Here is a 26,991-nt window from a genome sequence, read left to right on the forward strand (position 1 = left end):
TGTGTGTGTGTGTGTGTGTGTGTGTGTGTGTGTGTGTGTGAATTTCTTCTGCAGATCTTCACTCTGGGTATGAATGTGCCCATAAATTGGATTCAACCCTGCCATTGACTTCTGTAGAGCCAGGATTTCAGTGGACATTGGGGTAGTTTGAACACCTTTTTGTGGAATGGAAAGTTTGTGTCCAAGTTTATAAAGGCAATCTCAGCCCCAAGTCCTCCTAATTTCTTTTCTCTCCCTTGAACAAATACTAACAAGAGAAATAGGATAGGAGAAATTGGCATTGTGGAGGCAATATATTTCAGTAAATATGATTATTGAGAAGTAACTTTTTTGGGAAATCTAAACACTTACTTAAGTTCTTCTCTTGCTGTGTGTACACAAGTTGACCTTAGCCAGCTATCTTGTCCATTAAATTGATATTGCAAATTTAGGATGAATAAACCCTTTCCTTGGCTACATCAAAAACTCACAAACCGAATTGGAAGACCTACATGGATTGGTTGCCTTTTTGTGTACTTTTCAGAGTAATTTGCCTTAACTTCTCCTCAGAAAGGATTTCTGGCTTTTAGGGGGTGGGAGAAGGTCTTAAACTTTATTTGTAAGCCATACCCTTGTAAAACTCAACTGCAGTTAATAGTTGTAATGTCTTTTTATACTATTATAGTTTCTTAATTTTTCTGTCCTCCTACTCCTGCTTCGATTGTTTGGTTTTTTTTAAACAAACCACTACGTTAATCAGTATGGCTTGGATGTTATGAAAGCAGAAAAAGGAACCCCTTGCCTGTAGCACAGATGGTTCCTCCTCCTTTCTTGTCATGTGGCTAACGAATCCTGCGCTAGTGATGGATAGATCTGCTGTGCCTCTCTAATCAAACCAGCCTGTGCGCTGGTACAACAGGCTCCTGGGGATCACAGTGCAAAGCTCTGAATTCGCCTGACTTGCCAGAAGGATGTTTACTTAATGATGGGCTGGCAGTGGCTTGTAGGCATAGAAATCTATGTAATGCTTTTGCAGAGGAAATAGTCTACTGTTATTAATGTCTTTATAAAGAGAGGATTTGAAATGTAAGATGCTTGCAGAGAATTTGAAAAATACTAGGTAGGATAAGACATAAATAAATACAATCATTCTGGTTTTCTTTGCATGATATTTTTCTGGAACTTGACATTTAATATTTAGTACATGAATCGCTTTCATAAACATATTATTTTCTGGTCATTAGGTACATCTTTTGGAGCTGTCTCGGCTATTATGCAGAACAACATATTGAGATGCACTATATTACCACTTACCTTTTTATGCATGTTTGTAGAAACATGGGGGAAGTTTATAAGTAAACTAGATTTTTGCACTGATGCTCACAATCCAAGGGAATTTATAACTTTAGCTTTTCACATGGATTAGCTCTAAACTACAGCAAGAACAATTCAGTTTCCTAAGTACTGTAACTCTGGAACTAAAATGTGCCTCAATGCCTAATATTAAGACATTATTCCTTAAAGAGAAGCACAGCTGAAAAGTGAACATTTATGTATAGATACATATTTTTCAATAGTCCTTTCCTGTGCCTGCTTCTTGATGCTACAGACTTCAGTTTTCTTCTTCAAAATTTCTTCGGTTTGATCGTGCAGCGAGCACCATAAACTTTTGTTATCACAATCCTTTGCTATGGAACATAATTTCCATTTTGACTTTGTTTCATTATTAAGCAGGAGAAGAAAATGAGCAATTAGACAACTAACCCAATTGTAAAAATTGGTAGCTGTGGTAAATAGCTGATGTAACAAACAAAATTATTAAAAATAAAAAATGAGTTAAATGGTTTTCTGATTAGCCATATAATGTTTGTGGGAAGGCAATGCCATTTTCAGTATGAAAATCTTCAGTTTTAATGTGTTTTGAATATTTTGTATTCAGAAGGAATCAATGATTAAGGGACGGAGTGTCAAGTTGCTCTCACTGGCCATTGTACTCTGCATTAAGGAATACTTTTCTATAGGAAATCAATATCAATATAGAAGCTGTACATCTACTTTTTAGACTTTATCAAAAATGTTACCATTTGTCTCTGAAACCGACAGTCTTAGCCTGAAATCTTGTGGTTAAGGTTCAGAACTCTGAATCAGAAGACCTGTGGTCTAGTTTCAGTTTTGGCCCAAATATTCTATCTGACATACAAAAAAGGTAATCTCGGTATGGTAGTTCATCCACTTGGTATTGGAGATCATAGCACCTACCTCACAGAAGTATGTCTAAGGCTAAAATTAATTATCTGTAAAACACTTGAAAACTGCCAGAAAGCTAAGTGGTACAAATTATTATTTTTTCCTTAGAACGGCAGATTAATTGCATGAATACAAGATTTCCAGCAGCGCTGTGTGAATATATTCTTTAATCCTAATCTAGATGGGGCATGGAGATACAGACATGTTCAGTTCTTGGTGTCTCTGAGATTGCCAATAAGAATATCAATTAATGTTTTTAGTAGTGGTAATTTTTCTGATGTGGATCCTGCCTGTTATGAACAGGACTGAAACCACCAGTTCATTTCACTAGGCCAATCTCTCATGCTGTTTAAGTGTCGACACCTGTCTCCAGTTGGCCAATGATGCTAGCTTCCCTTACCCACTTGTTAAACAAGTCCCTTTGTGCTTTCTTCCATGCTGCCTCTCAGTAAACTACCTCGTTGCGCTCCTTCAATGGCTCCTTAGAACTCTCCTTTTCTGTGATGCCTGCATAAAAACTTTTTGGGCAGTTGGTCTTCCAGCACTGACCAATATTGTCTCCCTGTGTCCTGTGCATCCCCATCTGTTTGTATCCACCTGTTGTCTCTCGTCTTTTATGCTTTGATTGTATGCTCCTTGGAGCAGGGACTTTTTACTCTGTACAGTGACTAGCACAACGTGATCCTGGACTGTGCCTGTCCTCCTCGACACTACAGTAATACAAAAAAGTAGGCCACCAGACAGCTGTCTGATGGCGACAACTTCTGGCCACTAGTAACCCTGGGCTGGATTTGTAGTAATCCTTCAGCTCTGTAGAGGGAAAAGGTTCTTGTTGCATTGCTCAACACCCATCACTTTTTTCCTCTTTCCTAAGGCTGTTAAGAAGTGGGTTGAGTATATGCTGGTAGGCTGTTCTACCAGCCCAGGTAGGGACACCCAAGTCCTTTAAAGGCCCTTGCCTCAGGGCACGATTTATTATTTGAAAGCAAAGGACATAAAATTATATAATGAAAATTATATATATAAAACTCAGCCCAGGAATGCTGGCTACAGACCCCAAAGGCTTCCCCTGCTCCTTTTGCTTCCACCAGCCAGGGTGGCGAAGAGGACATTCCCTTCCCCTCTGCACCTAGCTTCCTTTTCATTATATAATCTGCCTAGCCACATGATAGGCAGGGATCCCTTAAACTTTTCCAGGCTGCTGCTGCTGCTTGTCACATTGGGTTTGAGGTAGATACATTTAAATCTTTGGGCAATCCTCTATTGTGTGATTTTTTAATTTACAGGAAGGGTACCCATTTGTAGATTGTGCCAAGCCAATGCAACTGAGCCAAGATGGTGAACCTTGGTGGCTTGCAATAGTTGTATTTTAGAAATTTGAAGCAAGAAGGAATAAATCCCATGAGCAATTTATCCATTCCCTAGAAGTTTAATGGGCTGTGCATTATTGTAAACATTCTGGGCTCCAGCCTGTCTATAAAGACGTTTAAAGACACACTATTAAATACCATGGCATATGTTGATAAGGTTCTTCAAGCTACTTAGAGATGCCTCAAAATGCTATGGGGCCTCTGAGGTGTGATGATATTGCATTTTTTTCTTTTTGTTGTATGCATGCATTGGAATTTTGGCATAACTAAACAAGCTGATGATTGAAAACTATTGATATTTTATAATGTTAGTTCAGCTACTTTTCCACCTTTAAATTGCTCTGCATTATCATCTTTCACTAAATTTAGGGGGAATCTGAATTTGCAACATCTTAAAAAAGGCTTAGCCTCTGAGCCAGCCACCATGGTTCACCATTTTGGCTCGGTTGTCTGGTTGGGGCTTGGCACTATCTAAAAATTCCTTTATGACGAGGGATTTAATTTCATTTTTATCTTGGATTTTCCATCCCCTGGTGTTCTTTCTGATAGAAAAAGCTAGAGAATTGTAGTAGCGAGTGGAAATTTATTACTGTGGCAAGACATGACAGTAGAATTTTTATCTTTTGTTCTTTTCATTGCAGGTAGTATGACTTTTTTTCCTCTGGTGTTACTACATACATTTTGACCAATGGCAGACATGATTTGAAACTGAGGAGGAGTGTGAGCTTCTTTTGGTCGGGGGAGGGGGGATTTAAATTGCTGTTGCTATCCTAGGAAAAGCTCAGATGTATAGGAGTAAATGGTTTTGAAGAAAAGTGTTTGTGTGTTGGAGAAATGGAGGGACATTGAGTTCTGTAATCCTGTGCTCAGTTTAAAGAACTGCTTGCCTTTTTAGCAGACATACTGCAAATAGCTGAAAAGAAAATATATTTTGGATATTGTACATACAGTTTGACGCAAACCACAGTTAACATAGCTCTTCACCGGTATTGAGATAAAATTATCTCATCTTCAGAGTTCACATATTTTTCCTCTGATTGCTTACTTTTGTAGACCACAGCATAAATTCCAGTCTTTAGTAAAAGTCTTATTTTTCATGCTAGCAGAATAATTTCTGGCTAAGTCCTGTTATTTCTGTTTACTGCTGATGTAAGAACTCCCTGTGAAAGCTTTATTTTCTGCTGCTTTATCATTATCGGTATTCTAACCAAACACACATTTATCCCTTTTGGTCTCAGTGAGTTTTCCTATCCTGCTTTGATTTTTCTAACCAAAAATGTCTTCCAAGAATTGTTAGCAGCTCTTCCTGTATTGAGTACCAATGATTTAGAGTCAGTGCAATACTGTTCGGGTTGGCAAAATAAACTGTAATCTAAGATAGCCTTCTGTTTGTCCTGTTTAGTACAAATTGGCTGATTCAAACTTGCTTTCTATGAATGGGAAAACAAATGCCCAATTTTTACTAAGTTAGACGGAAATATTTCGATCCTACTTTTGTAATTGTGAAGGCTTCCACTGATAGTGTAAGAAATGTTTTGAGGTCATAGTAACCTGAATACTTATTGCGATCCAAAAGAACCATTCAGTATTGTGTCTTGTGACCTGTTCACTTCCATAAATGAACAAAAATGAGTAAGTATGTCCTTTTCATAAATAATTTGGATTTCTTTATAATGAAAACAATAACTGGAATAAATTGTTAATTTAACAGGTTAAATTTTTGTTTTCACATGCTTTTTAAAGCAAAACATTCACTTTAGTATATTAGTGTACTGTGTAAGCAATAATGACATCCGTTTAGTCTTCTATTTAAAGAGACTTTGCTCAGGTGCAAATGCATTATGTTCTTAATAAGGCCTTTGAGCATATATTTAAAACCAGACATTTTTCAGGCCCTCTGCTTTGCTATAACGTGTGTCTGAATGATGGATTTTAATACTCTTCTGGTAATTTGGAGTTGTTGTATAGTGTCTTATCCCCTGATTCTTGTGAATGCTGACCATTAATCCCCATAGTAGTCAGTAAATGGATGTTGCAGACTAATACTAATTTGGTAAACTTACTTTAACAGATGTAACATGGTTTGACATTGTGCTAAATTATAGTTCTAAACTGGGTGAACTGGAAATCAAATATTTTGCTCTTGAAATCAACACTTCGGATTTTTTCAGTTGTTTTATAATGAAAGAAAAGATGATTCCAAGAAAAACTTTCAGAGCAAAAACGGTGTCTATTTTTATCTTCATTATTTGGCTCTCTGGGCCTCTTGTCTGTGGAGGAGTGTCCCTCCCTGTATGACGAACTCCATTCAGTAACACTAAGTTCCTGTTTTTAAATAAAAGCCTCTCTCCCCAGGGTTGGGGTAAAATGTGAGCTTCATTGAAGTCAAGGTTAAGATTTCACTCCAGGGCTGTATCTTAAAATATTAAAGAGAAAAGCTGCATATTGGTATGATTACATCAGACTTGACAATTCACCACATAGTGATTAATATTTCCATTAATCTGAATGAAGATGTTGAATGACACACTTTTTTGGGTCATTTTACAGGGAGCCCACACTTTGAATGAAATATGGGCAGTACAAATATTGCATACAGTGTTCCAAAATGAGTAACAGTTCACCTCTATACTACTTGAACAGTGTATGGTGTTTACTCAATCATTAAAATGTAAAATTTAAAATTAAATTTGTTATCAAGCTACAGATATAATGCAAAATTCTATTTTCCTCCATCTCTGAGAATTCAGTGTTCTTGTACCTTCCCCAGAATTAGTTGTTTTGCTAATTGGCAGACTCACTAGAGAGAACAGCTTGAGTCATAGAGTCTGAAGTATCCCAGCCAAGCATCGGGGTGAGGTACATTGGCATGACATTGTGTTTTTGGGAATCTTGACCTGGCTCAGCCCTGTAGATGAACAGAGGACTATATTTACCAGTGCTGTGAAGCTGATGCCTTTCACTACTGCTAAATCCACACTCAAGTTTTTGTAGGTTAATTTTATGATGTGTAAATTAGATCATTAAATAATTTGCATGAAATGTCACACATGGAGCTGTCTAAAACTTGCCAGCTATGCAGAGTTGAGGTAGGTTTATTGTTGGACCATGTTACTTTCCTTGAACCATGTGTAGATGGTCAGTATATATGGCCTAATTTAGGAGTCATAAATGAAGCTTTCCACATCTTTTTCACTCTTTCTGTCATAATTTGATATGATTCTTTTCTGGACCTGATTTATTACAAAAGTTGTTTGGCCTCAATAGTGAGGAAACAGTTTATGAAGCTTACTTGGGTAATAGCCATTTTTAAATGAATGACTAATCCAGTGGTTCTCAACCTATTTACCATTGTGGGCTGCATATGGAGTGCTCTGTGTTCTGTGGACTGCATCCACACAATATATATATACTACCTATATGGCCCTGAGGATGTGACATGGGCAGCAGCTGTGTGCTGATTGGGCCGTGGGTTGAGAACCACTGGACTAAGATGTCTCGTCAAGTGTTTACAAACATAAAATTATCTTTTGTGTTGGAAAGGGGTTCAGTGGTAGGAGAGGAATGGCGAGTACATAATTTATTTTAGTGTAAGTAGATAAGAAGGAAGAAACGTGGAAAAACAAAATGAATGCATGTAGTCATAAGAACATAAGAATGGCAATACTGGGTCGAACTAGTGGTCCATCTAGCTAAGTATCCAGTCTTCTGACAGTGGAGGGTGACAGATGTTTCAGAGGACATAAACAGAACAGGGCAATTATTAAGTGGTCCATCCCAGGTCATCTAGTCCCAGTTTCTGGCAGTATGAGGTTTAGGGGCACCCATAACATGGAGTTGCATCCCTGACCATCTTTGTTAATAGCCATTGATGGACCTATCCTCCAGGAACTTGTCTAGTTCTTTTTTGAACCCTGTTATAGTTTTGGCCTTCACAACATTTCCTGGCCATGAGTTCCACAGGTTGACTGTGCGTTGTATGAAAAAGTACTTGTGTTTGTTTTAAACCTGCAGCCTATTAATTTCCCTGGGTGATCCTTAGTTCTTTTGTTATGTGAAGGGGTAAATAACACTTGCTTTCTCCACACCAGTCATAATTTTATAGACTTCTATTGTATCACCACTTAGTTGTCTCTTTTCCAGCAGAACAGTTCCAGTCTTTTTAGGCTCCCATATAGAAGCTGTTCCATACCCCTAATCATTTCTGTTGCCCTTCTTTGTACTTTTTCCAGTTCTAATATATCTTTTTTGAGATGGGGTGACCAGAACTGCATGAGGTATTCAAAGTGTGGGTGTACCATAGATTTATATAGTGACATATTTTCTGCCTTATTATCTATCCCTTTCCTAATGTTTCCTAGCTTTTTGTTAGCTTTGTTGACTGCCACTGGATGTTTTCAGAGAACTCTGTCCACAGTGATTCCAAGATCTCTTAAGTGGTAAAAGCTAATTTAGACTGCACTTTTTTATATTTATAGTTGGGATTATGTTTTCCAGTGTGCATTTCGTTGCATTTACCAGCATTGAATTTCATCTGCCATTTTGTTGCCTGGTCACTCAGTTTAATGAGATCCTTTTCTAACTCTTCAGTCAGATTTAACTATCTTGAGTGATTTTTTTTTCTTTTTTTTAAATCGTCTGCCAGGGTGGATTTGATTTAAGGAAGATGCGATTTAATCATGGATTTCTACATAAAAGTGCATTCTTGTTGGTTGTTATAACCTTAATACTTATTCTTCACAACTCAGAGATAGATGTAGGTTTCATTTTTAGAAGGTGTACACTATACATTTTTAAAGTGATTTATTTTGAAAAGTTTTCAGATTAGTTTTACAGCTATATCAGAAAATGAATGATTGGTTATTTAATTTACCAAAGGTAATTGAAGCAGATATTTCACCTCCCAATAACTTCATAAATATCTCCAATTCAACAGGTTAATCATTAATATTTGGAGGATTTTCTTACCATGCTGTATTAGGAGGAGAACATTACTAGGCAGACATTTAAATTGTAACTAAAACAACAGCGTTATGTATTCTGGATTTTTTTCTTCAACAGCAAACATATAATATTTTAACAAAACAAGCATATGAATTTTTGAATGTAATTAAACATTCAAGTTTTTTAAAATCAGGTTTGTTTTGTTAAAATTGTTTTTAACTAAAAGAGTTAAATGAAATATTTTTTTTAAAGAAACAAAAATTAAATCGACTAAGTCAGCCAGGCCAACATTAAAATATTGGCTTCTGCAGCTAACTCAGTCGTCTTGTTCGTAACCTGGAAAAGAAAAACAAGCTTTCCTCCTTTTCAGGTCCCAAACGATTTATCAGTTTGGAATGAATTAGTCCAAAGGAAGAAAATATTCTTTCTACAACGGCAGAAGAAGCCACTGCTGTTAAAAGTGACATTATCACTTCAACAGTCTCTGAATCCAAGTGCTTAAGTGACTTACACCAGTTCACTGGTGTGACTTTCTTTAAAACGTCATCAGCAAACATATATTTCTTGTATGGTTCACCCTTAGTTCTGAATTTTATTATAGTTGGCATTATGGAGGGATGATTGCTGGATGTCCATGTCATAGCCAACTCCTCTTCTTCAGCAGTTAAGGTTTGACCCTGGTACCTAGTATTGAGAATATTTGCAAGAAAATGAGCTGGCGATAGTGTTTGTCCCATTTGTTTTTTTAATGCTTGTAATTTAACTCTGTCATTGAATATATCTCTTTTTAAGATCTTATTCAGTTCCTTCCAAATGTCAACAGCATCAGCAATAAAACAGCTATTTTCCTGCATTTTGTTCAAGGCTACAGAAATAGGTTTCAGGGTACTCGGCATGTGTTCAACGTTTCTCTTAAGGCCAATGTTGTGAACTTTGGCTGTGACAGTGCCATCTATTTTCTCACAATTTTGTTCACAAACTGTCATCAGATTAGGCCAGTTCTTGATATAGTGCTCAAAACAGTCCTGTTGAGTTCCATCGCACGTCTTGTGGGAGAGTTAGCTTGGTTCCTCCCACTTTTTTCAGAGCAGCTGCTGCGAAGTTATTGTTACGGAAGTATTTTGCAATTTTGACAACATTAGCCTTTATTTCTGGAACACTGAAGTCTTTGGCTAGGAGGTGCATCAAATGAGCACTGCAACTGTATGTTATTAGCTTGGGGCTCTCTTGTAAATAATTTCTTCTCATCTTGGATACATTTGCAGCATTGTCTGTGACCAAGCTGCATACTAGACATTTGCATTTTTTCCCCACAGTTTGTTATAGCTTTTACTGCTTCTTCTTGTAAGTATTCTGCTGTGTGCGCATTTCCTGATGTATCAATTGTTTCTGTAAGGAAGACATTCCCTTCTTCTGTTGTCACACAAGCACATACAACAGGATCATTGTGGACATAGCTCCACCCATCAAGACTCAGGTTAACAATTTTACCCTCTAGACCTTTTGCACACTGCTCAATTTCTTTTTCGTACACTTTATCCAGCAATTTGCCTGCGACAGCTGCTCTTTTGGGTGGACTGTATCCTGGTCTTAATGACTGAACCATGTTAATGAAGTGAGGGTTCTCAATCATACGGAAAGGAGAGTGTGATGCATAAATAAACCGGGCAATTTTTTCATCAATTACCTCTTTTTGTAATCTGCTGGTTCTTATCACAAACTTACCTGTGTTTTTCTGGATGATGGAGATTTTTTTTTTCTTTTTGCTACAGGTGATATACTGTGGCTATGTGACATATATGATGTGACTGAAACACTATCATTGGCAGATAACTCTGAAACTATAGAAAATGATGGTGACCTTGAAGGTGGATAGTCTTCAGAATCCTGTATGTTGAGGATGGATTCTCCTAAACAAAATGTCAATGCAGTTATTTAATTATTACCATACTGCTCATTTAGTATTACTCATTGCATTCACTGACACTCAGTACTACTTTAAAGGTGAAATTGTAAAAGGAAGATCTGCCTATTTCAGCTATTTATTTTTTATCACAACTGCACCTAAAATGAAAGTACCATAGAGTAACAAATATATTTTTTGCTCAAACATGAGAATTCAGTAACAGTCCAGAAGGAAGACAGGCAGTCCTTAAGAAAAGTATGAAATAAAAAAGTTTGCCAACCTGAAGATCCTGCAGGTTCAGACATGTTCCTTTCATCATCTTCAACACAGCTTCCTCCTGAGAAGGAACACTTCTCATGATGTTGTCTCATTCGGGCAGCCAGGCCTTGTATTTCTTTGTTGCACTGTTTGCATTAGTATGGGTTGATGTATTTTATAATTTGTTTGTCAAGATATGAGGATATTGAGGTCAGATTAAAATTTAAAAATAGCATTGCTAATATTGCCAACAATAAAGGCAGTTGTGCCTTTTTAAAATATTTTAGCTTTTAGGATTAAGAGAGGGGGAAAAGGTTTTCTGAATTAGTTTAGCAAGCAGTATCTCTGATTTTTGTAAAGTTTAGTTTTTGGTTTTTTTTAACTGAATTATTAGATTGAGATATAGGCCATTGTAAAAAGGGAAAATTAAAAAAACCTTTCTAAATGTCTTTTCCTACTTTTTCTGACCCATTCTAGGAAGAAGAGTGACTTAGAGTGAATACAGTATAGAATAATATGATTATTTTATCAGCAAAGCTAAACTTTGAACATCGCCTTCCTTGTACTGATAAGATAAAAGCTTTTATTTGAAAACATTTGAGGCATGTTGTTAAATATTTTTCAAAGTACCACATGAAGATACAAACACATTGAAACAATAGCCAAACTTCATAGGTCCTTCTTTGAACACTTTCCAGTTTACAACTACTTTACAAGACAAAGAGGGAAAACAATAAAACAACTTTTCCTTCAGAGTCTTATTAAAATGGTTTCCATTTTAACCAAACCTCTGAATGCTTATCAACAGGAGGAAGACACAGTACAGAGAATAAACATATTTGGCTTTGTACTACTGAAACAACACATTTCTTCTCCTTGCAGGTTTGCTCCAGCTGCCTTCCATTAAGGGCAGGCCCCTAAGTGAAGCCATGCTGGTGGAGCATGCAAAGGAGAACTGAACAGTTATTTCCTTCTCAAGTCTACCTAACATTAATGTCCTTTCTTTTGCAAAACTCTGCTAGCTAAGTATATCTGCTGTAGACACTTTGTCTAGATATGGTTGCCAACTTTCTAATCGCACAAAACCAAACACCCACCTCTTCCTTGAGGCCCTGCCCCTGCCCCACCCCTTCTCCGAGGCGCCACCTCCACTCGTACCATTCTCCCCCCCCCCATTGCTCACTCTCCCCACCCTGACTCACTTTCACTGGCTTGGGTAGGGGTTGGGGTGCAGGAGGGGTTGTGGGCTCTGGGGTGGAGCCAGAAATGAGGGTTTCGGGGTGTAGGAGGGGGCTCCGGGCAGGGGGTTGGGGTGTGGGAGGGGATGAGGGCTCCAGCTGGGGGTGTGGGCTCTGGGATGCGGGGCTTGGGGTGCAGGAGGGGGCTCTGGGCTGGAGCTGAGGGGTTTGGAGTGCAGGAGCCGGCTCGGCTCTGTCTGGGGGTGTGGGCTCTGTGATGGGGCACGGTATGAGGGGTTTGGAGTAGGGTAGGGGGTTCAGGGCTGGGGCAGGGTTTTGGGGTGCAGTGGGGGTGCGGTCTCCAGGAGGGAGTTTGGGTGCAGGTGGGGGCTCAGAATGGAGCGGGGTGTTGGGATGTGGGTTGTGGGAGGGAGTTAGGGTGTGGGATGGGGTTCAGGGTATGGCCTCCACCCGGGCAGCGCTTACCTCAGGCGGCTCCCGGTAGGCAGCACAGCGGGGCTAAGGCAGGCTTCCCTACCTGCCCTGGCTCTGCGTGGCTCCTGGAAGTGTCCGGCATCTCCAGTTTCTAGATGCTATAGAGCATCTTATAGATCTTAATCAATAGGGTGACCAAAAAGCCTATCTCCAGTATGTTTTGCATTTAATTTTTAGCTTCGAGGCTTTCTTTTCCATATCGTTAGCAGAAGCTGATGTTGCCACTGATTTAGAACCTATTGCCTTCCTCTGCAGCGTGGGGCACGGGTCACTTGCTGGAGGGTTCTCTGCACCTTGAAGTCTTTAAACCCGGATTTGAGGACTTCAGTAGCTCAGACATAGGTTACGGGTTTATTACAGGAGTGGGTGGGTGAGATTCTGTGGCCTGTGTTGTGCAGACTAGAGGATCATAATGGTCCATTCTGACCTTAAAGTCTATGACTCCATTGCTCTTGCGTCATATCTCTGACTCTCAAGGGAAGCACATGTGATGAAAGCTGCCCTGATATTGCTGCCCAACGTTGCTCCTAGAACAAAAAAAATGTTCTAACTGTGAAGCGGAAGCATCTGAAAGGAAGCCCGTGCAGGCAAGAATGGCCCTAGTCAAAGAAATGGAGATAGCAAAAGCATGCAAGGGCAACTGAAGTGGCTTCAAAAATTTTCTTCTCAAATAGGACTTTGTTTTCCTGTCAGCCACATCCTTTTGGTGGAAGTTAACATCTCTTGATATCACTATGTCTTTAACCATGGATGAGAGAGCTGGGTCTACTTTCAGAAGTAGGTCAGATGTAGACGTGTATATTAGTGTTTTTTTGTTAAGCTTTCCAAATGGTGTGTCTGCTGGATTTTCCCACTCAGTTCTTATCAGGTCAAGAAGTATTATAAAGGGGGATATATGGTTCTTATTTAGATTCTGAGAGCTATGTTAGCAAGTGATCTCATGGCACTTCCTCCAAAGCATCTTCCTTGAGGGAAATCGTCTCGGGGACTATCTAATCTTTATACTACTCTTTCAGGAACAGTTTCAAAAATGCCCCATAAAAACTTATTCTGGGGACTGACTTCCTATTGCTCTGTTTGAGAGTCTCTGATAGTAGCCCTTTCTCCCCGGAAGAGTCTTCTAAGAACACCAGACACTGTAGTGGGTTTTAAAAATTCCATTCAAATGGAGTATGAATCATGGTGTTAGAGATCAGAAATACCTATTGAGTCATGTAATCCATTCTCATACTAGTGTAGTTTTGTTCCCTAGAGTTAATGGTTCTCATACTGCAGTTCACAGAGCTATTTCTTATTGTCCATGGATTCTTTCTGGTGATCCACAAATAAAAACATTGGAGAATATGCTATAAAATATGGCTTTTTAGTGCCGTCTCCATTCTAGTCTCAATTTAAATGTCTTAAATGAAGGCGTTCCTTGACTTTTGCAGTTTTGTAGTCTAGTAGTGGATTTATATATATATATATATATATATATATATATATATATATTTTAAGTTACATTGAAAAAATAAAGAGCTATCTTCGTGGTGAGTAGCATTTGGTGTAAGATTGTAGTTCATTATTATTTACCCAATTATGAAGTTTTAGCTTTTGTTGGACAGCAACTTCAGTTAGATCATATATCTTAATGAGTGTTGTTTTACAAAAACTTGCATAGGTATAATTGGAAGTCATCTATTTGAACAGCCACCAGACAGGGATAGCTCAGTGGTTTGAGCATTGGCCTGCTAAACCCAGGGTTGTGAGTTCAATTCTTGAGGGGGCCATTTAGGGATCTGGGGTGTGCGTGCGTGCACACACAACTGTCAGGGACAGTACTTGGTCCTGCTAGTGAAGGCAGGGGACTGGACTTGATGACCTTTCAAGGTCCCTTCTAGTTCTACGAGATAGGTATATCTCCATTTATTATTAATTGCTGAAATTTTCAATAGAGAATCAGTTTTTATTATAAAAGATGCAGACTATATGGCACTAGTTAGGAGTGCAGGGCTCAGAGGGAACTATGATCTGGGACACTAATGTTCTGCAGGAAAAATCCTAGGATAGAAAAACATGAGATTAAAATTGAGGCTTAAGTTTGCAGTGATGCTGATATTTAAATTGGTAAAAAAGTCAGACCCTAAGAACAGATGCAGTTGCACCGGATAGTGTGTGTATAGGCTGCTAAGAACAGTGTGTAGACTCCATGTGCTAGCACAATGATTCTCAAACTTTTGTACTGGTGACCCCTTTCACATAGCAAGCCTCTGAGTGCAACCCCCCCCCTTATAAATTAAAAACACTTTTTAATATATTTAACACCATTATAAATGATGGAGGCAAAGCGGGATTTGGTGTGGAGGCTGACAGTTCATGACTCCCCACATAATAACCTCACGACCCCCTGAGGGGTCCCGACCCCCAGTTTGAGAACCCCTGTGCTAGCAGCTACACTTTCAGTTTTTCTTCCATTTAAGAAGTGTGTGAGAAGTATTTTGTAAGTAAGGTCTTAATTAAGTGGGTATGCAGGTGTTTCTCTTATCAGGTTTTCTTTCAGTTCTGGTTTTAGATCTGGTTTAATATAGGCAGGACCGGTAGCACCTCCTATTTGCCCAGCACTTTCCATTTTAAGATCCTGTTTTCAGTAGCTTATAACTTTGCCACACTTTAGCCATGTAGGTTGAAATTCTCCATGTATGTGCCTCAGGCTTTTTTTAACTTCTGACAAAATGGTTCAGCAGTTTCCAAGCAGGAGGCTAGGAAAAAATACAGTTTTGTCCATGTTAAAAAGAATTATATTGACCTTTTTTTATTATGAATAGCTCTGGTGCTCCTATGTTATGGAGTAGGGACTAGAAACATGGCAGGGACAAGCCCTTTTTTGTTAGTAATGTGCCTTTTGCTGTCCCTGTGAAAATCTGCCCAAATATAGCTAAGAAACCTTTGAAAAAGTGCACTGTGTTCATGCTCAATTGAAATTTAGAGTTTAGCTGGTAAATTTCCCCCCCAAATTCCATCTCTACTAGGTATACTCAATCCCAAGGTCGAGAAGACTCTTTCTGCAATTATAGCTCTGGGCTGTTGCAGGCCAAGCTGAGTCAGGCACACGAACTGAGAGCAGGGATACTCCATTCCTGTGCTCTCAGGGTACATCTACACAGGGATAAAAGCCCCGCAGCACGGCTGCCGCTGGCCCAGGTCAACTGACTTGGGTTTGCAGGGCTTGGGCTGTAGAGCTAAAAATAGCTGTGTAGATGTTCGGGCTTGGACTGGAGCTTCAGCTCTGGGACCCTCCATCCTTGCAGGGTCCCAGAGCTCGGGATTCTGCCCGAGCCCAAATGTCTGCGTAGCAATTTTTCAGCACAGAAGCCTGAGCCCTGCAAGCCTGAGTCAGCTGACCTGGACTAGATGTGGGTTTTTTATCCCCATGTAGACATACCCTGAGTGACCAGAGCCTGGAATGGAGTGCAAGATTCCTGGTTCTCACCATTCCTCTGCTCTCATCAAATACCTGTGCACCCCAATAGCCAAGTGTGTGCTTCATCCCCATAAAGGAAAACAACTAGAGCTGTCAAGCGTTAAAAAATATTAATCGTGATTAATCGTGTGATTAATCGCACTGTTAATAATAGAATACCATTTATTTAAATAATTTTGGATGTTTTCTACATTTTCAAATATACTGGTTTCAGTTACAACACAATACAAAATTGACAGTGCTTACTTTACATCTATTTTTTATTACAAATATTTGCACTGTAAAAAAAAAGAAATAGTATTTTTCAATTCACCTAATACAAGTACTTTAGTGCAATCTTTTTATCATGAAAGTTGAATTTACAAAAGTAGAATTATGTTTAAAAAATAATTGTATTCAGAAATAAAACAATATAAAACTTTCGAGCCTACAAGTCCACTGAGTCTACTACTTGTTCAGCCAATCACTCAGACAAACAAGTTTAGTTACAATTTGCAGGAGATCATGCTGCCCGCTTCTTGTTTGCAGTGTCACCTGAAAGTGAGAACAGGCGTCCATATGGCACTGTTGTAGCCAGCGTCGCAAGATATTTACGTGCCAGATGCGCTAAAGATTCATATATCCCTTCATGCTTCAACCACCATTCCAGAGGACGTGCATCCATGCTGATGACAGGTTCTGCTTGATAACGATCCTAAGCAGAGCGGACTGACGCATATTCATTTTCATCATGTGAGTCAGATGCCACCAGGAGAAGATTGATTTTCTTTTTTGGTGGTTTGGGTTCTGTAGTTTCCACATCAGAGTGTTGCTCTTTTAGGACTTCTGAAAGCATGCTCCACACCTTGTCCCTCTCAGATTTTGGATGGCACTTGAGATTCTTAAAACTTGGATCGAGTTCTGTAACTATTTTTAGTAATCTCACATTGGTATCTTCTTTGCGTTTTGTCAAATTTGCTGTGAAAGTGTTCTTAAAACCAGCATGTGCTGGGTCATCATCTGAGATTGCTATAACATGAAATGGAGGTAAAACAGAACAGGAGACATACAGTCCTCCCCCAAGGAGGTCAGTCACAAATTTAATAAATGTGTTATTTTTTTAACGAGCATCATCAGCATCAAAGCATGTCCTCTGGAATGGAGGCTGAAGCATGAAAGGGCATACGAATGTTTAGCATATCTGGCACGTAAATATCTTGCAACGCTGGCTACAAAAGTGCCATGAGAACGCCTGTTCTCACTTTCAGGTGACATAAATAAGAAGCAGGTAGCAGTATCTCCCATAAATGTAAACAAACTTGTTTGTCTTAGCGATTGGCTGAACAGGAAGTATGACTGAGTGGACTTGTAGGCTCTAAAGTTTTACATTGGTTTTTTTTTGCGTGCAGTTATGTAACAAAAAATAGACATTTTTAAGTTAACTTTCATGATAGAGATTGCCCTACAGTACTTGTATGAGGTGAATTGAAAAATACTATTTCTTTTATCATTTTTACAGTGCAGATATTTGTAATAAAAAACAATATAAAGTGAGCACTGTACATTTTGTATTCTGTGTTGTAATAGAAATCAATATATTTGAAAATGCAAAAAAAAATCCACAAATATTTAATAAAGTTCAACTGGTATTCTATTGTTTAACAGAGTGATTAATTGAAATTAATTGACAGCACTAATAACAACCTATTATTGCTATCAGTTACTTTATTAGCACAAGCGGCAGAGGTCTGTGAGGGGAATCTAAAAGTTCCAAACCTGCTGGTGACCTTATGTGGGTGTTGTGTGATGCCACATAATAGAATTTGTTTTAATATATATATATTTTTAGAAGCCTAGTAAACTGCCCACATAAAAATGTTTAAAAGAGTCATGGCTGTGGAATTGTAAGATACATGGGATGCTGCAGGTGATTGTTTAACTGTTGTATGTGTTGGAAATAATTTCCTAAAGTTTATTAAGGTTTTCCATGACGTAGTGTCCACACAAACATTCCTTTATTAGTCCAAAGGCTACTTGGTATAGAGTACATCCAAAATACAGATATAAGCATGTACATACCTATACTCTATCCTATCAACAATACATTTAAAAGTATTGGCCCAAATACTCACAACAGGATCAGAGGTTGAGGAATACCTTCTCATCTTGGTGTGTCTCCAGAGGGGTGAGGAAAAGCTCTGACGAAGAAACCCCTGAAAACCTTTCCTTTGTATACACTATAATAAACAAGTGATGCCATTGCTGGTTATCAGACCTTAGCAAAGGCCTGATAAAGCATTTCTTTATAATATGTTAAACAAATCTATATAGCCAACTATTTACCCATTTTATCATGTTTTCTTTATTTCTATTAGCCCAAACCTTATATAAGATAACACTGGTACTTCAAGGGTCACTACAAGTGTAACACAAACAACTCTTCCTTCTCATTCTTCGTGGTCATAGGCTTTAGGCGTACCACTGATGCTAACATCCAAGCTCAGTTTAAAACCATAGTTCACTCAGATCTAATGTGGGCCCATATTCCTACAGTATGCATCACAGATTGACTGACCGAGATGTTGAATAGAATCATGGAAGTTGGGCAAGGAAAACCTAGTCTTCCTGATCTAGCTGTGTAGGTGTTTATATGGCTTCCATCACTGTCGTATCAGTATGCCACAAAACACTACTGAATATATTTGCAGAACACCCCTATGAAGTAGGTAACTTTTTATTATTTCCATTTTATGGATAAGAGTACTGAGGTCCAGAGAGCTTGAGTTACCCAGGACCACATAGGAATTCAGATAGAGATGGAATTGGAACCCAGATCTTATTAATCCATTGCCTCTTGCCTTAAACATAAATCCAACTACAGAGGTACAGTGCATGATTGTTGTCAGCATATCCATATTCTGATAGCCGTTTATATTTCTTCACGCCAGTATCTAATCTTAATCAAGACTTCTGATTAGCAAGTTTTTGTTTTTGTTTTTTATAATCAGCAGGTGAAGTATATAGGAAGATGCAAGTCTTCCTTTTTTGCATAGCATGCTGTTTGGGTAGGTTTAACAAGGCAGTCTAGATGGCTTTTCTGTTGGCGTATGCTTAAGAAGGATGTGAAAGGAACTCCTATCCACTAAGTCAATATGCAAAAGGCCCAAGATTGCATCCAAATCTGTCTCCCTTATAGCACTATTTTGCTCTGCTGTTATCCATTAGGCTTGACAGCCTGAAACTGATTTATTACTTTGTTTAGAGTTCCTAGTGTTTTCTGACTTCATTTAAAGCAAATAATTTTTGATGGTTTTATTAAAATGAAATAAATGAGTTTTTCTGTTCAACTGTGTTCATTTGGGCCTTTAAAATTTCCCTTTTCAGTTTGAGACAGAATACTCTATTTTGGTGTCTTTTGAGTTTTCACATTACTGTACTAATGACAGTAACATAATTAAGTCATATTCAAGAGTTTGGGAATAGCTTTGGGGCTCTGACTAGCACTGACTCTATTTCAATTTGAACAATACTATGTATGAATCACTCTGATTTAAGGTTTAATAAACTTAATGACTGTATGGACTTTTCACTTCTGTGGTTTTGTCATATCATGTCTTTTCACATTCAACAGGCCTTTTCAGACTCTCCAGCATGCTCTGACAACTGCTGACTTGTAGATTTGAAAGAAAAGGCTGACTTTTTAAATTTAACTCCTTGTTTTATAAATGTTTTTTATATTATCTATAGTTCTCCATGTCCACTGAATTATTTCATATTTCATATAGTTCTCCATATCCACTGAAGGAAGGAAAAGAAGTAATTGGCTTAATCAAGGGAGATTTAGGTTAGATATTGGGAAAAACATTCTAATTATAAGGATAATTAAGCACTGGAATAGGCTTCCATGGGAGGTTATGAAATCCCTATCACTGGAGGTTTTTACAAACAGGTTAGATAAACTACTCTCAGGGATGGTCTGGGTATGTTGGTTCTGCCTCAGTGCAGGGGGTTGGACTAGATGACCTCTCCAGGTCCCTTCTAGCCCTACGTTTTTAAAATTCTGTGATTGTACAAAATTATTTGCTAGCATCAGTCTTGGTCCATGCCTGATTTTTGGTCTCTTGCAGCTTGGCAGGATGTTGCGTAGGCCTGGCTTGACATGTAATAGAACTGTACCATTTTTCCAAGTGTCTGACTAGACTGTAGATTAAGTATGTAAAAAATATTAAGGTCCAGTTTATGAGAAGAATATATCAGCTTTTGCTTTTTCTGGACTCTGAAATCTTTTATCATTATCTTTTAAGAAGTTAAATATTAATAATACATTCCATTAGAATTATTTTCTTATAGTAATGAATGAATTCACATTAGTAATGTGGTGTGGACATTTATTTTCTAGAATAAAATCTCAAATTAAAATGGACACTTGGCATACGGTATACTTGTAGGAGTAAAGTATTAGACTGTTCAGTAGCATTTTAAAGTTGTAACATCTTCATTCCAAAAGAGCTCATATTTTACAAACAGCAGTACTGAAATGCTATCAACTTGAAGCCTGAAACATAAGATCCACTTTTCCCCATCTTGGAACACATCATACCAGTTGTTACAGTACATGAAATTATATAGGCCTTTAAAAAAATCTAACTACAGTATTTATGATTAAGTTGGGAGGGTGCATTTTTGAACTTGTTTTATTTATTTTTTAAATGTGAAAAATATATTTGTCATTATTGTATGAGTTTTACTCAAGTAGTTCATTTTCCTTTCTAAACAGGATAGAAAGAGATTTCCAGAATTCAGCAAAGATGAATATGGTCAAGAGAATCATGGGCCGGCCACGGCAGGAGGAGTGTAGCCCTCAGGATAATGCTCTAGGGTTGATGCACCTGCGCCGACTCTTCACAGAACTTTGTCATCCTCCTCGGCACATGACCCAGAAAGAACAGGAAGAAAAACTTTACATGATGCTGCCAGTGTTTAACAGGGTAAGCCAGGTGATCTGATGAGAGACTTTTCTGTAACTGGCTAAGGTCTTGTCTACAGGGGAAGAAAGCCTGGAGTAGCTAATGTGCACTACCTACTCTGCACTAACTCACTGCATAGACGCATTCACACCCTATCTCACTCCACACTAATTTCCTTGTGTAGATAAGTCCTAAGAGTATTTATAATCTAAATTTGGTGGAGATTGTTTTCCTTTAGAATTGAAGGGATTGGGAATATACAGTGGAAACACAACAGAAATGATAAATTTTTTAGTTGCCAACATTTTCCTTTTTTGATGTTAAAAGTAATGTTATGTTAGGAAATCTCTAAGGATGCATAGCAGCCTGAGGTTTTGTTCCCTTTTATTAACTCTTCATTCTAAAGTAGGGATCTAAACTAGCTTCTAGATTGTCCCAGAACTATTTTGAAAATCTTGCTTTCACATGAGAGTTTGTCTGCATGTTCAAAAGCCCAGGTTATATTCAGACTCAGAAATGATTCACTTGATGCTGACACTTCTTTCAGTTCCCAGTGCCAGTTGTGATGCCACATTGCACTGGAAAAACCCAAGTCCCCTGCCCAGAGAGGTTTTCTTTATAACACTGGGAAGTCTTTTGTCACTCAGTTATTGTGCTACTTTAATATGAGTAGTTCTTTTGAGGACTGTTTCAGGCACTTTGGAAGGCACCATATATTTCTGAAGTATACTATTATGTATCTACTAGAGAGATCTAGCAATGCAATTGTTTGGGTTTTTTGCAGGTATGTGCTTGTATATACTATTAGGGAGGATTGAAAGCATCAGTAAATTGAAGATCAAACATTTCAATAAGCAAACCCGAAAAGAAAAGTTATTTATCAAACTCAAAAAGATAATCTAAAATTTGCTTGTTAAAAGTTATTTTTTCATTTTTACAGTGTGATGTATTAAACTAGTTACATGCTGTTTAGAATGACCAACCAATGTCAAAATACATTGTTAATGTAGTTTTCTAGGCAGTTCACACATTTGCACCACAGTTTGCCACCATACAACACACTCTTCTTTCAGGAACAAAGGATTTGTAATATTGAATTAACCTATTAAATAGCATGATCAATTAGATAGGTCTCCTGAGTCCCAATCTAGTTCCCTGGGTTCTATTCCCAGCTCTGCCACTGAACTTGCTGCGTGACCTTGGCCGAGTTCCCTCTTTGCCTCCATTTCCCAGCCCACCTTTTATCTTGTTTATTTAGGTTATAAGCCCTTTTGGGGCATGGACTGTGTGTGTAGAATGCTCAACATAATGGAGCTTTGATCTTGGTTGGAGTTTGTAGGTGCTACTGTAATACTAACAAATCTGTGATCCATCAGTAGTTGATATTTTTAAAAGTAAATAATATCTTATGCACCTGATGAATCACTTAATTGTAAACATATGGGGAAGAAAGTTCCTTCCTGATCCCTATAATAACTAGATTTGATTACTGTGATTGTAATTGTACCCTGTTTTATCTAGAAATTTTATTGCTGATGAAATTAACTGTTAGTTTCTTTTAAAACCAACTGCAATAATTGTGTGTATACACAGACAGCAAGCTGTCTTCAGTGTCTCTGCCCAGGACCTTGCAGACTTGAAGGAGAAAATTAACAAGATCCATCATTAGCTCCTTCTGCTTCTTGTCTCTGTTTCCTCATCTCTCCCTGTAATCATGTCTCCTTTACACTAGTCACTGACTCCAATCTCTTTGAAAGGAACGTGCTCTTAAAATCCATTTCAGTTTGGTTGCTGCCCTCTCCTGTCCCTAGAACCTCTCTCAGTAATATCTCAAATGCAGGGCCGGTCCCCCTGCACCCGTGCTCCGGCCGTGCCACGGCTTTTTTTTTTATTTTTTTTTTTTCTTTTTCCTTTCCGCCCCCCCCTTTTTTTTTTTTTTGTTTTTTTGCTTGAGGCGGCCAAAAAGCCAGAGCCGGCCCTGCTCAAATGGTTCTCCCTGGCTAACTGTCTGGTTTTTGACTCCACCCTCATCCTCCATGGCCTTTCTTAGATAGTGTTAATCACTTCCTTCTCCTGGACGTCTCTGTTCCTTTGTTTTCATGGGCCTCTCCTCTCATGGTTCTCCATTAATTTTTCTGACTGCTCTTTCAGCCTCATCTTTGATAAGGCTCCTCTCCTTTCCTCTCTGTATAAGTCTCAGAGTTCTGCCTGTGTTCCCCTTTCTTTTTCCTTTGATGACCTCACCTGCATCCACGTTTTGTTACTTCTGTGCTGAAGACTCATTCATTTTCTTCTCTCTCATAAACTTATTGGTCTCATGTATCCGAGTTTTCAGCTTGTCATATTGTAGGGCGTACTGCTGTGTAAATTCAATCCAGCCATAACTGATCTCTAGAGCCCTGCAAATCCACAGATATCCATGGATCATTTTTGCAGATCGTGAATTGGATGCAGATACAAATTTAGTATCTGCGCAGGGCTATATGAGCTCCCTATTTTTTTTCTTAAGCCCCTCTTTTTTCCTTATTTCACCATTTTCTTTTGACCTCATCATCCATTCTTTCTCTCAGATATTTTTAATCTGTCCTCTTTGGAATCCTCTCTCCCAGTAGAAATCAAGGCTATTGCCAAATGTTGTCACCTTTTGTTTACAACCTCTCTAAAATCTGAATCTTCTCAGTCTTTTAATGTTTGATCTCAATAATTATTATTTTCTGTTAATTTTAATTTCATATTTCCATACACCATTCTTAATGGTGCAGAAGCATGATGCTCATGTTTTGATTTCTAGCTGCATGTTCTGTGGAAACTTTCTTTTCTCTTCACCCCAAACTCTTTAAACAGTTAAAAATAGAACTTTCTGATAATGAGGTGGGAGTTGGGGGTGTGCACATTGTGCTAATGAGGTCAAGGAATACTGGTTTAGAGAGAGGCCAGCAGCTCTGCCTAAAGTGGAGAGGGTTCTGAGACTTCCACCAGGATGCTGAAGCTGGAGCCAATTTTGGGGGCTCCATATTTGTGTCCATGTGACCAGAATTTAATACTGCACTTCAGTTGCTGGAAAAGAGGAGTTTGGCCATTTAAAAAAAAAAAATTGGGTAACTGCATATTCTCACTCTTGGGATATACGCTGACCAGTGCAGCAAAATGGTAGAACCTTCTGTAAGCAGTGCCTGATAGAGTGCTTGCTTCACCCTTCCAAACCTCCTCTCACCATTCAAGCGCGCTCTGATGGCCGGGCCATAAAAGGAGGCACAGCAGAGGTTGCTGCCTCAGTTCCTTCCAAACGCCGACTCGGACGTGAACTTTCTTCAGATTGTGTGTATCGTAGCAGTTCTTGATAAGTGCCTTTTCTTGTAGCGAGTTAGTCTTTAGTAGTTAGTATTACAGTTAAGTTTTAGTTCAGTATCAGCTCCGCATCAGTAGCTGATTCAAAGATCAAGAAACACAGATTCAAGATATGTTCATCAGGCCCCATGGTCTTTTTTTTCATCAGGTGTTCACGCTTGATGTTCAAAATGTTTAGGAGAGGGCCCTTGTCATGAACAGGGGGAAGGGTAGTAACCTTTATGGATGCAGTAGCATCAGATCCCTTCTTGACAGCTGTACTGGATTGCCTTATCTGTAAGGGGTTAAGCAGTTCAGATAACCTAGTTGGCACCTGACCAGAAGGACCAATGCGGGAAGAAGATGCTTTCAAACTGGGGGGGGGAAGGATTTGTTTTTTTGTTCTCTGTGTTGTTCCCTCTCCGGACGGAGGGAGAAGCCAAACAGGTACAACATCTCCTGAAAATATACCTGGAATAATCCATCTAAAACCACAGAAACTGTGAGTAGGGGAAGGAAATGAGTTAGGTTATCTTTTGTTCGGCTTGTGAATTTTCCTATGCTATAGAGGTAGTTTCATTCCTGTTTTTGTAACTGTGAAGCTGAGCCCAGAGGGGAATCCTCTGTGTTTTAAATCTTTTTATTACCCTGTAAAGTTACCTTCCATCCTGATTTTGCAGGTGTGATTCTTTTACTTTTTTCTTTTAAATAAAGTTCTTCATTTAAGAACCTGATTGATTTCAGTGTTATGAAGACAAAGGGTATGTCTACACTACGAGGGTAATTCGATTTTACTTAAATCGAATATGTGGAATCGATATTGCAAAGTCGAACGTGTGTGTCCACACTAAGGACACACTAAGGACAGTAATTCGACTTTGTGAGTCCACACTAACGGGGCGAGCGTCGATATTGGAAGCGGTGCACTGTGGGCAGCTATCCCACAGTTCCCTCAGTCCCCGCTGCCCATCGGAATTCTGGGTCGAGCCGCCAATGCCTTCTGGGTAAAAAAAATTTGTCGTCATCCGTCCGTCACTAACGCCCTCCCTCCCTCCATGAAAGCGCCGGCGGGAAATCAGTTCGCGCACTTTTCTGGTCAGTGACAGCGCGGACGCCACAGCACTGCGATCATGGATCACGCTGCGACCATCGCTGCACTTGTGGCCGTTCTCAACACCTCGCAGCTTATCATACACCTTTCCCTGAGGCAGATGAAGAGTAATCAGGCGAGGAGGCTACGACACCGCCGTGATGGCCTGAAGTCGGAGAGTAGCACAGAGCTGTCAGAAACCACGAGCCCCAGCGCCCAGGACATCACGTTGGCAATGGGGCATGTGGATTTTGTTGAACGGCGATTCTGGGCCCGGGAAACAAGCACGGACTGGTGGGACCGTATAGTGCTTCAGGTCTGGGATGAATCCCAGTGGCTGCGAAACTTTCGCATGCGGAAGGGGACTTTCCTCGAACTTTGTGAGTTGCTGTCCCCTGCCCTGAAGCGCAAGGACACCCGCATGCGAGCAGCCCTGACTGTCCAGAAGCGAGTGGCCATAGCCCTCTGGAAGCTTGCAACGCCGGACAGCTACCGGTCAGTCGCGAACCACTTTGGTGTGGGCAAATCTACCGTGGGGGTTGTTGTCATGCAAGTAGCCAAGGCAATCGTGAAGGTACTGCTCCCAAAGGTAGTGACCCTGGGAAACGCGCAGGTCATCATAGATGGCTTTGCCGCGATGGGATTCCCAAACTGCGGTGGGGCTATCGATGGGACTCACATCCCTATCCTGGGACCGGACCACCAGGCCAGCCAGTACATCAATAGAAAGGGCTACTTTTCAATGGTGCTGCAAGCACTGGTGGACCATCGGGGACGGTTTACAAACATCTACGTCGGATGGCCGGGCAAGGTTCATGACGCTCGCGTGTTCAGGAACTCTGGTCTGTTTAGACGGCTGCAGGAAGGTATTTACTTCCCAGACCACAAAATAACTCTTGGGGATGTGGAGATGCCTACAGTCATCCTCGGGGACCCAGCCTACCCGCTAATGCCCTGGCTCATGAAGCCCTATACTGGCGCCCTGGACACAGAAAAAGAACTGTTCAACTACCGTCTCAGCAAGTGCAGAATGGTGGTGGAGTGTGCTTTTGGCCGTCTCAAAGGGAGATGGAGAAGCTTACTCACTCGCTGTGATCTCAGTGAAACCAATATCCCCATCGTTATTGCAGCTTGCTGTGTGCTCCACAATCTGTGTGAGAGCAAGGGGGAGACCTTTATGGCGGGGTGGGAGCTAGAGGCAAATAGCCTGGCTGCTGATTACGTCCAGCCAGACAGCCGGGCCATTAGAAGATCCCAGCGGGATGCCCTGTGCATCCGGGAGGCTTTGAAAGCTAGGTTCCTGAGTGAGCAGGGCAACCAGTGACTTTTCAGTTTGTGGACAGAAAAGCTGAACCTGCCCCCGTTTCTTTACCCAGTTCATTTTGACTATCCTCTCCAGTTACATACCCCCTTCACCCCCTTCCCCTTCCCAAAAAATAAAATCATTTCGATTTTGTTAATGAACACCGTTGTCTGTATTGCTGTTTTCGCGGGAATATTTTAAACCGGGGACGCAGACTGTGGCGGGGGGCGGGTTCAGTGTTCTGATGCAAATGATGCTTCTAAACTCCCGGAATGACAGGCTCCGCACTGGTGGACTGGTTATTTCAATGGAGCCTGCCAGCACTCCTGGGGGGGACTGTGTGTATGTGTCGGCTATGTGACTTTCTGGCAGGGGGGGTAGGGTTACAGATCCCCTGCTGCGTGGATCTGTGAGCCAGGATAAGGACCGCTGCATAAGATCTGTAACTGCCCTCCCCCGCCACAAAGTCACAGAGCACCCCCCCCCCC

General features: G+C 39.8%; 1 protein-coding gene across 1 annotated transcript in view; it reads left to right on the forward strand.

Moving 5' to 3' along the window:
• The window catches only part of WDFY3 (WD repeat and FYVE domain containing 3), a 254,837-nt gene that overhangs the window by 15,125 nt on the left and 212,721 nt on the right, over nt 1–26,991 (forward strand). Inside the window, exon 2 of the mRNA XM_029913674.1 lies at nt 20,594–20,804. Coding sequence (XP_029769534.1) covers nt 20,625–20,804 — 180 coding nt within the window. The 5' untranslated portion in view covers nt 20,594–20,624. The remainder of the gene's footprint in view (nt 1–20,593; nt 20,805–26,991) is intronic.

The sequence above is a fragment of the Terrapene carolina genome, unplaced genomic scaffold (assembly GCF_002925995.2).
Source record: "Terrapene carolina triunguis isolate 2854851 unplaced genomic scaffold, T_m_triunguis-2.0 Scaffold789, whole genome shotgun sequence".
NCBI lineage: Eukaryota > Metazoa > Chordata > Testudines > Emydidae > Terrapene > Terrapene triunguis.